Source organism: Nilaparvata lugens, chromosome 11 (genome assembly GCF_014356525.2).
Source record: "Nilaparvata lugens isolate BPH chromosome 11, ASM1435652v1, whole genome shotgun sequence".
Taxonomy (NCBI): domain Eukaryota; kingdom Metazoa; phylum Arthropoda; class Insecta; order Hemiptera; family Delphacidae; genus Nilaparvata; species Nilaparvata lugens.
Window position 1 is genome coordinate 33,650,202 of NC_052514.1, and position 12,825 is coordinate 33,663,026.

The 12,825-nt window shown below is 37.1% G+C and overlaps 1 protein-coding gene across 5 annotated transcripts in view; it reads right to left on the bottom strand.

The window, feature by feature from the left end:
- LOC111055159 (spectrin beta chain) overlaps positions 1–12,825 on the bottom strand; it is a 156,604-nt gene that overhangs the window by 61,186 nt on the left and 82,593 nt on the right. For all 5 annotated transcript variants that reach the window (XM_039438264.1, XM_039438261.1, XM_039438265.1 and 2 more), the window contains exons 9-15: positions 12,533–12,818; positions 9,857–10,114; positions 8,214–8,414; positions 6,205–6,408; positions 5,374–5,562; positions 3,616–3,926; positions 1,195–1,471 (exon numbers count right to left, since the gene is read on the bottom strand). In XM_039438264.1, the coding sequence (XP_039294198.1) occupies positions 1,195–1,471; positions 3,616–3,926; positions 5,374–5,562; positions 6,205–6,408; positions 8,214–8,414; positions 9,857–10,114; positions 12,533–12,818 (1,726 nt within the window). The remainder of the gene's footprint in view (positions 1–1,194; positions 1,472–3,615; positions 3,927–5,373; positions 5,563–6,204; positions 6,409–8,213; positions 8,415–9,856; positions 10,115–12,532; positions 12,819–12,825) is intronic.

Consider the following 12,825-nt stretch of genomic DNA (forward strand, 5'->3'; position numbering starts at 1 on the left):
TAGACGCAACTGATGCAGTCATTTGAATAGAATGCCACCTGGAAGAATGACATTTGAAGTCCAAAACTATAGACCTACTGGAAAAAGAGATGTAAGGAGGCAAAGAAAGAGATGGGTACCGGAACAGGTTAATTAATAAACCTAATCCCTGAATGAAGATGATGATGAGATAAATAAAATGAATTAATCAATATTGAGAGTTTTACAAAACTTGGAAATTGAGTCGACATTGTTTCTAGTATTCATCGTTTCTCGACCCCTAAATTCACAGTAAATAATGCGGTGAGTGTTATCAAACTGACTTTCACTATTGAAATTTAAAAGACTTTTGTCCGGGCTAATGTGTTTTTATTTCATCATGAGGGAATTATTATAAGGAAAGTTTTTTTTCAATTTTGTAAGGTAACATTATTAATTTCACCAATAAAGTTTCACTTTATAGATCCAACGGGTGAATTCACTTAATCTCAGTTGATCTAGAAGTATCCCGGGTGGACAACTTCAGTACGTACAGTTTTAAGTACGTCATCTTGCCGTTGATTTTAGAAACTCCTTTGGATACTTTACCATATATTTAATTCTATTATGAGATAATTCATTCATTTATTCGTGGATACAATTACAAATCATAAAAATATGATCAGGAAGGAACAACAGGCTTGGCCCAAAGCTATTCCATTCCCATATTTTGATAATTAATAGCATGTCCAAAAAAATAGGTTATGTTTCTACTGTAAAACGTTCAAGTTCAATTTTCGTCCAAAAATATATAAGCTGGACATTTTGAATTTAGAAGAATTAAAACACAAAACTATATTTAAATATAACACTTAATTATCACTGCATATTGAACTGAACAAGTTATTTTATAAAAGTTTGAGACCAAAAATACTAAATGATTCCAGCATATTGACATTTACAATCAAAAACCTAGCCCCTGAATTTTTCGTAACCTAACCTCTAACTAACTTCTTCCCAACTCTAACCCATTCTCACTAGTCCGTAAATAGTGTGTGACGGCATAGCTGACTGTGTATCAGCCTACACCGGAAACTTGACACAATGTGACTCAACTTCCCAATTCTTTCAGTAAGTGCTGGTCGAAATTGGTGGTTTGACAAAGTGAATGTCAAGTGCTGGTCAAAATAGGTGCTTGACAAACTAAAATGTTGACGAAATGAACGTCACACTGACCTGGAAATGGTCCAAGTCCCTGAGGAAGCGGTGCAGATCACCGGCCTCCTCGAGCTTACTGTCGCGCTCCTTGAGCATCTGAGTCAACTGGTCCCAGATGGCCTGTATCTGTGTGATGCGCTCGCGGATGGCGGCCGCCTCCTCGGGGTGTTCGCCGCCGATGGCGTCGGCCTCTGCCTCCAGCGAGTCCAGTTTCGCCTGGATGGCGGCCAAGTCACGCTCCATGCCCGACAGTCGTCGCTGCAGTGTCATGATGCCGGTCAGGTCCATTTCCAGGCTGCAAGGTGAACGCAAATTCAGTAATGACACTCACACTAAATCACTATGTCGTCTTCATCATCAACATAATCTTAATCATGTACAATTACTATACTATACTTACTACAACAGGGAACAGGATCAGGCCCCCAAATGCTCCAAAAGACCTCAGAATCAATAGAAATATTTCAAATTCATCATCATTTTGTTGTCGATAGAGTAAGTATATGATGAACAAAATTCATCATTATTTTTTTTTCAATGTGGAAATTAGTGAAGAATTGGAAAGTCGCACATAACCTTTATTTGGACAATTTATTTTATGAAATTGGGATGAAAAGAAGTTTTGGACTGTAGTCTGTTTCTTTGTCCTTAAGTTGATAGTAAATTATAAATAAATAAATAATTCGTGTTTCGGATGGACACATTAATCCGTCCCGTCTGCCAAAAAAGCAGTCGTTAGGTCATGTCAGAAGCCCTGAAATTGATCAGGCGCGACCTGAAAACTCTGGCAACAGACCTGAGCCAGCCAGGTTACTCAATATTTATTATATTATTATCATGCATTAAATTAATCAGCTATAAAGCAGCCTGCAAACAGGGACATTACTAGCGGCTACTAGCGACTACGGGAACGTGGAATTTGAAATGTCCTGAACTAAAATTTACATGACAATTACAATTCCGTACTCCCACGACAGCTAGTGGACGCTTAGTAGAGGCTACTATTGTTCGTGTGCATTTTACATTACTATAATAATATATCATGTTTTTCATCTTGTAAAATGCATATACTTACTCCATTGTGCTAAGTCCAGCACAGTTGACATCAATATCTTGCACACACAAGTAACAAAATTAAAGATGTAGAGAAAATATATGAAATTGAAAAAATAAATAATTTTCACTTTTGATACTGTATTGGACGAGATATAGTGATAATTATCTGTAATGAAAACACAAAAATTTTGTTTAATTTTTTGTTTTCATGATATATTTGTCATTCTTGAATTGTCAACATTGTACCACTTCTTTATTTATTTTTTCAACAATCATTACTTAACAACAATCACTGAGGATACTCCCATTTGATAGGTAATTTGTCCAAACTTGAAAATATAGGTCATTGTAATAGTAAAGCAGGCCATTTGTTGTCCAACATCAAATGTTGGATATGGCATCGGACCGTAGGCTACACCAAACTCGCTCCCGCGGCGGTAGCGAAAGTAAAAAACTCGTTTTCCATGTTATTAAATTGAGCAGGCCACACCGAGCTCGCTCCCGCAGAGGGAGTACCTCGGCGGTAGTTTCACTTGGCCGTGCCAGACAAACTTTTGAAACGTCTGCTGGTGGTACTACCGCCGAGGTAGCGAGTTCGGTCTGGCCTGCACAATTGAATAACATGGAAAGCGAGTTTTAAAAGTTCGCCTTCGGTAGCGCATGCGCAGGATACCGAGACTCACACGTGACAATGAGTCATTCGCATGTCTACAGCGACGCAACATTTTGTGTTTGAGTTGAAATTGAGCTGTTGTCATTTCGTGTTGACTTCCAATAATACATTCATTTTCAATGGAGAGCCTAATTGAAGAAGTGAGGAAACGACCAATATTATGGGATTTTAAAAGCGACAACTATAAAGATGTTACGAGAAAAGATAGAGAGTGGGACGAGATTTCCAACATATTATAATGAGTTCCTCATCACTATCAGAACTACTGTCCTCTAACCACGGTACGTTATTTCTAAGTGATTTTTGGTCGCTCAAATTAATTAGCGTCATGTTCACTGTCGATAACTTCTGCTACTAGCTACTAGTACCTACAGTACTACGTGACGAAGTACAGCGCTGTGGTTGCTGGTCTTTCCCCACTACTAGAGAACCACACTCATCAAAACAAAACAAAAAACAAACTACCACTAGCGGACGTTTTTTAGTGTGGCCTGAACTACCACCGCGGGAGCGAGCTCGCTACCTCCAGCAGACGTTGGTGTGGCCAGTGCTTCTAGTCTAGAAGTCTAGACTAGAAGTTCTAGCCTAGTTGGAAGTCTAGTAGTACGAGTTACATCAACTAGAGGTCCAACAGAAACGTCCGACATCCGACTAGCCTTTGAACAGAATGTCTGCAAACCGTGTGCAGACATAACAGGATAACAACTGACCTATCAGTAGACTGCAATATGCGCTTCTTGTCCTCGATCCAGGACACAGTCTCGCGACACTCGATGTGGAAGGTCTGCAGACCGTGCGCAGAGCTGAGCTCCTCTCGCTTGGCCTCGGCCTTCTCCCTGAGCTCGGCCCACTCGTGGTTGAGCTTGTTCTGCCGGCCGACGATGTCCTCCGAGTTGGGATGCTCGACGTGCAGCAGCTGCCTGGCCAGCTGGTTCACCACGGCTACCTTCGACGCGTTCGCGTTCATCTCCTTGTCGAAGCCATCGTAACGGTGCTTCATTATCTCCACGTCCTCTATGTCCTGCCACAACACAAACACAATTACACTCATTAGAAATAACAAAGAAAATAATAGAAAGGCAAAAACCAAACAAAAAATTGTTAGAGAGACTATTTTAAGGCCGTATTCACAGGCAATTATTGTAAAATACACACTAAGAGTCGTTTGCACAGTGTCAGTTCAAATGGAATCATACAGCCGGTCGCACAAGTCGCCGTCTTTTCAAAACGGTTTTCTCTGATTGGTTCTCGTAAAATTAATCACGATTAAAATTCAACCGACTTTAGTGCAACCGGGTCTCAGTTTGAACTGGATCAAGTCAATATTATATTAATTTCGTTTCGTGATTCATTCTGACATAAAACCACCAGATGATTTGATTGAGTTTGAACTGTCCTTGACCTGCTTTAACATTAGTCAAGTTTCCTCGAGTTCAAGTTTTCTTGACGTTTGCGAACTTGGAGTCAAGTTTTCATAACATCAAAAAATATGATTATGAAGTAATAAAGAAACAATCTAATTAATCCAAAGTTTTCTTTTCCATCTGCATCATAATTTTGTTAGTTGTTTTTATACATTGACTGACAACTGTTTTATCTTATTTTCCCATTTGTAGGTTGATTGTACTGTACTTACAAAATTCAAGATAATGCAAAAGTCAAACATGTTTATCATCTACTTGATTCAAGGAACTTGCAGATTCAAACATGTCGAACATGTGTACCATTTACTTGATTTAATGAACTTGCAGATTTAAGTTTCGAATCAACAAAACTTAATACAGGGTCTACATTAATAAAGTGGATTCATGTTTCTGTTCTTGAATTCAAAGAAACTTGACTACTGTGAACAGGGGCGTTGGGACAAGAAAACGTGGAGCGGCGAAAAGATAGTGTAGCATAGAATGTTTAAATAATGGATGTATCTGATGTTTCCGGTTTCATCTACCTTCTACCCTACCATCACCCCTCATATATATTCTACCAAATTTGAATACATACATAGGAAAATTATTTAAACAGTCTCAGCTGCCTTCTATGCTACACTCAATCTACCTAGAATACACTAGGTACCTTGAATACACTATAATTTTACCGCTGCACTATTTTTTGACCCTTGAGAAAATAGAAGGGTTAAGGGGTCAAGGAAAAGCCCTAAGTCAAGGAGAAAGCCCTAAAAACCTTGTCAAACAATTTACCGAATATTTAAATTTGTGAAGCTTTTATTTTCAAATATAACAATCTTTCAAACTGAATCAAGATGGAATTTTTTTTTAATTACAATGAGATATTTTTGTTGAAAGGAAAAATAGTATGAGTACAACAATGAAAATTAGCTTGTACAACCAAAATGGAATGCATCGAGAAACGATGTGGATTTTGTGACAAAGCACAACCTTGAAGTATTATCGGGATTGCAAGGTATATTACAGAAATAATTTACTCAATAATTGCAATAATAGTGTTACCTTGACAGGAACCATGGTCTGCAGCATGCGGTCCTTCTCTCCGATCCATTGCTCGACTCCGTCTGCCTCGCTGAACAGCTTGTAGAGAGAGAGCGCATCCAACAGCTGTTGCTTCCTCAGCTTGGCCAACTCCATCAGCTCCTTGTAGCGCTTGTCGATCGACGCCAGTCGCTCCACCACTTCTGGAGCCTACAAAAATGAAAAAAATATTACTTCAAATGATACATTTGCTATGAAACCAACTAGTAACTAATATCACAGTAAGTATAAAATTATGAAAACAAAAAATTGCACTTCAATAATGAAAAATTATTATTAAACTATGAAGCTCTTGGGCGTCTTTGACAATCTCAGTTGAGGAATTGGCCCATGCTTTTAAAATTTTTCATCACTTTTGATTTGTATAATAATAGTAATAATAATATCGAGCCTTTTCCCACTCAGGTGCGTTTCAAGTCAGTTGCTTCCACGAGTCTCGGTCATGGGATTCGTTTGGTGTTACTCCCTTCTCTACAAGATCTTGGGCGATAATTATTATTATTATTATTACTATTACTACTATACTATATTATACTATTACTATATACTATATACTATACTACTATACTATATACTATTACTATTATTATTACTTATTATTATTACTCCCTTCTCTACAAGATCTTGGGCGATACATTTTTCCCATTTCTTCCTAGGTCTTCCCCTCTTACTAGTGCCTTTGACATCCAAGTGGTCGAACTTATTTCCCACATAATCGTCCTCCCTTCTCTTCACATGTCCGTACCACTTGAGAAGTAAAAAATGTAGCTATAATTTTGAATGATTGATTACCTGTCGGTCCTGTTCGCCCAATTCGCTGGCCTGCTGGTGCAGAGCCTCAATGGTGGCCGCATAGTTCTTGACCTCATCTGTGGCGTCCTTGTGCTTCTTGAGCAGTGACTGCACGTTGGCCTCATCCCGACCCACGTCCTCGCTCGACACAAGTCGCAGAGTGTCCAGCATCCAGATGTCAACGTCATCCGCGTCCGCGAAGAACTGAAAACCAACATACATTATTTATTTAGACCGGTATTCGACCTGCAGTCATGCTACTGTGATGTCTTTTCGGTCCAAAAATTTTATAATTTTTCAAAGTTTTGAATTTTCCAATTATTTGCAATAAATTTAATTCAATTTAGAAGTATTTTTTTAATTTCAAAAAGATTTTTTTGTGTATGGATTGTAAATTGAGTGTGTAATTGAAGAATTTTTAAGTGACTCACATAACCTATAGCTACATTTGGACTGTTGTATAAATTCGAATTGGAACCATTTTGGGCGTAAGTTAGCCTGTGGTACTTTTCTGTAAGTTATATAATTTTGAATGATTGAATAAATAAAATAAATAAATAATGGCAACGAGGCTTGATCAATAGAATAGAATATTTTCTTTATCCAACACAGCAAATTGTGTCGAATATCGTCAATAAAAGCGTCAGCAATACAGTTGAATATCGTCATTAAAACTAGTATTTATACAGATTATAAATGTGGAATCAACAAAATAAATATTAATATACAAAATTTGAGTCAATACCAAACCTTTTATCACACGATAAGCACAATACCATACCTACAAAACTAATCAAGATTTGAACTTTTGAATTTTTCTAAACTGTATATACGCAACTTGTGGTTATGAAACGGTTTAAAACATTATGTGACGGCATGACATAAGCCAGTCCAATGTGCTGCATGGCAAGTTGTGGATATACGAAGACTGTACAGTTCTTTATATTTATTTATCTACGACCGTGTTATAATGTAAACATTACAGCATCACAATCAATACCATAACAGGGGTCTTTTCGCGATAAATTTTCAAAACTATACTATAATGTGATGCTGGTGGCATCAACATTTAAACGCCGTTTCTGATGCTGGCAGCCGGGTTCAGTTTGTCAAGTTTTAACAAAGTCAAGTATTTAGTTTGACTAGATTTCAATTGGTCAAGTTTTCAGTTCGTCAAGATTTAGGTACGTCATGTTTTCAGTTTGTCTAGTTTTCAATATTTCAAGTTTACTGTTCATTCTCCCCGAGTATTTTTTATCCAAGTATTTCATTTTTTTACAATATATAGGCTACTTGGTTTATTTCTAACCTTACAAGCAATGTAAGGATATTTCTAACCCAAGTAAGCAATGGGATAATTTGCTTGAGTGGTCGTAGATAAAATAGTGTATACAACAATTTTATATATTGTATTTAAAACACTCGTGAAATGTTTAAGACACGCGTTCGCTCACTACGCTCGCTCGCTTGTGTCTTAACTCTACATCTAACTCGTGCTTTAAAGACCCTTATAATAAAACTGTTGTATAAACTACTATTTGTCACCTGTTCATATGGGACATATATATGAATCATATATTTATTCCATATTGATCAGGATTACAGAGTTTTAAAATTAAAAAAGTTCAATGAACAGTGTTTTTGTCTTTGAACAATCTTTGTCATCGACAGAATGATTGTTTATTTCATTTGTTGTCAATATTAAAATAGCTTCTCTTTGTTTCTAATAACAAACGTGCCGCTTGTGCGACAGATAAAAATATGTACTTGAAATGGCTTTCATGTTTGGCATTGACTGAGTTTATATTAATATAAACGTTAAATAATTGGTGAAGGCACATCATGCTTACATATTATGACAGTCAATGTTTGCATTTCAATCAGTAATATTTATTGTGTAGTTTCGTTCCATGATAGGTTAGCATCTTCGCATACAGCTGTAATCTGTGTTGTTGTATGACTAGTTTATTGTTCGCCGCGTGTAGATGTGAATAGTATCAATAACTGACCTGATGGAAGTCGACAGCCTCCTCGAGCCGCTTGCGTCGATAGGCGGCGGTGTCCTGGAGATGGCCCCACATGGCCAGCGTGTCCTGCAGCCGCTCCTCGATGCGGTCGGCGCCAAAGTGCTGCTGCCTCACTAGCTCCTCACCCACAGCAACCACTGCCATCAGTTGTGGCTTGTGGCTGGCGATCTCGCTTTCCAGCGCCTGTCAAACATAAAATAAAAGATGCAAATCAGTGAAAAATGACGAAATCAAGTTTGACAAGACCAGCACTAAACTATAGTGAGGTCCACGTTATAATGACAGTGGATAAAGATAGAAGAATAGCGATGCTGATTCTCTGCATTAATTAATTATATTTCTACACTGTCAAAAACATAATTGGCATCGTTGTGAACCTAGAAAAGGATAGCAACACCGGCTTTGTCGAATGATAGACAAGGATAGCAAAACCAAAGTTGATCAAATACTGTCATTATAAGGTGGACCTCACTATAGACAATCTAAATCGTTCCTTATGTGTGCTAAGCAACAGATTGATGGCTTCTGACAATTTGTGAACACTTCATAAGAAACGATATTACTCTTTTCCTTCTGTTGTGTGACCACAGCCATAAGAAACAATGTTACTCTTTTCCACGCAATGTGTGACTACACCCACAACAAGCAATGCTCCCTATTCCCTGTCTTTCAGTAAACACAGTCATAACAATAACAACGAATGTTAATCTTTTCCAGTCATTGTGTGATTACTGCAATACGAATGAGCAGTAATTCATTGGAACACATCTTATGCAGGATTAACAACACATTTATAATTTCTCCAGACAATGTGTGAACGCTGCCATAAAAACCAATGTTAATCTTTTCCAATCATTGATATCTGATTCATTTAGTGAACTATGCCATAAGAAGCAATGAACAGTAATTCATTGGAATCCACCGTCTGCTTGATGAACAACAGATTGATAGCTTCTCCTGACAATGTGTAAACACTACCATAACAATGTTACACTTTTCCTACTCATGTGTAAACACTGCCATAAGAACCTGCCTTATGCTTGCTAAGCAACTGATCAATAAGTGATCAATAATTAAACTGATCAAAATAGAAAGAAAAATAAAAAATCTCAGTACCCTTTTTGAATTATTTAATCACTAATTAAATATTATTATTACTAATATTATTATTTAATTATTTGATTGAATAATTCAAAAAGGGTACTGAGATTTTTTTATTTTTCTTAAATATTATTATTAATAATTATTTGATTAAATAATTCAAAAAGAGTACTGAGTTTTTTTTCTTTTTCTTTCTATTTATATTACAAGTAGCCCTATACAGAAAAGAGATAAATTAAACTGATCAATACTGATAAGGCTTCACCTGACAAGCTGTGAAAGCTGCCATAACAACCGATGTTACTCTTTTCCTGCCTTTGTGTGAACACAGCTATACCAAGCAATGTTACTCTTTTCCTGCCTTTGAGTGAACACAGCTATACCAAGCAATGTTACACTTTTCCTGCCATTGTATGAACCCACCTTATGCTTGCTCAGTATCAAATTTATGACTTCTCCAGCCAATGTGTGAAAACAGTCATTAAAACCAATGTAATTGTTTCGTTGCTCATGTATGAACGCACCTTATGCTTGCTGAGCAGCAGATTGATGGTGGTGAGATCGTGGCCGATGTCTCCAGTGCTGACAATCTGCTCCTTCTCCTTGATCCAGTTCTCCTCGTCAGCCATGTCCCAGTAGAACTGCCACAGCCTCCTCGATTCCTCCAGACGCGCTCTCCTCTCCACGGCCAACTTGACCAGTTCGGCGTAGGCGTCCTCCAGCTGTTGCACGCGTTCCACGATCACCGTCGGCTCGCATGGCCGGAAGCCCTCTGTTGTTTCCTGAACAGATCAAATAAAATCAGTTCAATTCAAATTCATCTATTGTTACAACATTGCAAATTCAAATTCTCCATTTGTCATACAATACAAATAATTTAGACATGTTTTTTATTTTTATTATGTTCACTGATTCATAGTTCGACTGACTCCTTCCCCAAGCTCAAGCTTGTTGTTTTTAAATGAAAAAGACTAAGAGATTGTCAAAAAACCACAGATTTATTGATACTTAGAAAGACCGGTTTCGGTTATTACACCATTGTCAATCTCTGATAAACTGAAACTATAGTTTAGAAACCGGTCTTTCTAAGTATCAATAAATCTGTGGTTTTTGACAATTTCTTAGTATTTTTCATTTAATATGAATAATTACCACAATATCAACTTCTCAACTACACAAAAAGCTTGCTCTTTTTGGGTAGTAGTTCCTAATGTTCTATTTCGTAGAATAATTTCATTATTACATTGTACATTGTATAGTTTATTGATTTATTTTGTAATTTGTGAGGAATAAATAATACAATTTTAAAAAAAGAATGAATAAATATGGCACTACCGGCAAAAGTCAACTTGTACGCCGCCAGTAACTGCCGTTAAAATATAAAAAACATTTAAGAAAACAGAGCTTAAAAACATCTTCTATTGTTACAACATTGCAAATTCAAATTCTCTATTTGCGAAGTTAAACACATACAATACAAATAATTTGGACATGTTTTTTTTTATCTTCATTAAGTTCACTAATTCATAGTTCGACTGACTCCTTCCCCAAGTTCAAGCTTGCTCTTTTTGGGAAGTAGTCCTGATGTTGTATTTTGTGAAGTAATTTCATTAGTGTACTGTATATTTTATAGTTTATTGATTTATTTTGTAATTTGTGAGGAATAAATAAATTAAATTGAAAAAAAAGAATGAATAAATATAGCACTACCGGCAAAAGTCAACTTGTACGCCGGCAGTGGCTGCCGTCAAAATATAAAAAAAAACATTTAAGAAAACATCACACATCTTTCAATTTTATTCTCAGAACAATTAGGTCCAATCGCACAAAAGAGCAACTTTTCACGGTGATTAAATTACAGTTTAATGCCACGAGAACCAATCAGAGAAAACATCACTTAATCACAGTTAAAACTTAGCAGACTTTTGTGCAACCGGGCACTATCTATCTATCCGGGTAACTATTAGTATCTAGATATTTAAAATCGTTTGGCAAATTATTATAAGGCCTTCGCTTGACAAAAATCGGAGCGATGTCCAACGAAGGCCAATGAAGGTGAGCGCTGGCAAACCACCCATCCACACTCTGGCGCTCGTCGTCATTTGTACGTATTGGCCGATAGTGTGGATGCTGCATGAAAGCAAAAGCTTCCTTATAACATAAAACCATCTAATGTTCGTGAATAATGACATAGAGAAACAATACCTTAAGTAGATATCCCATGGTATAAGGCGTTTATGTCGCAACTTTTTTGTTAAATCAAGCCGATAGTCCACGTATTTCTTTCCCAAAAAGCTGTGACGCTGGTAGTCTCTCATATTGTTTCATGGTATACTTTCATGATAATTTTCATTCCACATGGATGCAAAAAACAACTTTAGTTAGCTAATGTGATAATACTTTAGTATAGTGTTGATGGCTCAATATGTACAATATTATTTTCTTCAATATTTGTGATTGATTAATACTGATGCGGAACTGTAAATAATTATTTATTTCTTAAGTTTCATTTAATCTTATAATGTCTATTTTTGTAAATGTTACCATAGGCAACAGCCTTGTAACAATTATCAATAAAATATCTCATCTTATATTGTGCCGTTCATACACTCTCACCCGGCCAAAACAGTAAAAATCTACAACAATCGATAGTAATCGACTCAAGGTAACAGTAAAAGTTGCGACATAAACGCCCTATACCATGGGATATCTACTTACGCTATTGTTTCTCTATGATAATGATTAGGCCAACACTGATTCACTTCATGCCGGAACATGCCTTGTAAAACGACTATGAACAAAACTACTCAAAGGCAAAGTGATTGACAAATTCTTAACTCCTGGCTCAGAAGCATAAATCGCTTGAATAGTCTGTTAAACTTTGACAAATTCTCACTGACATTGAATAAACACTTATAAATGCTGGAACTTATAAACACTTTAACAAGTTAACAAGTTAAAACAAGTTATAAACACTTATAACTCCATAAATGCTGGAATATTCAGTATCTTCAAGAGTTTGAACAAAGTTGCTGGTGTGAACAACCCCATATCCCAACACTAATTTCATAAAAGTCACCAGTGTGAACGTCCCCATAAATCATCAACACTTATTTTAGAAAAGTTGCCAGTGTGAAAACCCCCATACCCCAACATTGGTTTCAAAAATGTGGCCAATGTGAAAGCCTCCATCCACTCACCTGATCCAAGAACCGTTGCGACTGATGCACAACCGCCTTGACACGATCTCCAAGCACATTAATGTCAGCTTCAACTAGCTTATGCTTCTGCAGCAAGTCCTCAACACCCATGAGGTGCTTTCCGTAGTCGTCCGACAACAGACGCATCTTGAGCTCCTCCATGGAGTCGAGGATGTAGAGCATCTCCTGGAAGCTCTGCTGGAGCTGGAGAGACAACTCCAGGCGGAGTCGACGAGCTCGCAGAAGTTCCAGCAGGTAGTTCCATAGCCGGAGCACGTTGTCTTTTCTGGAAA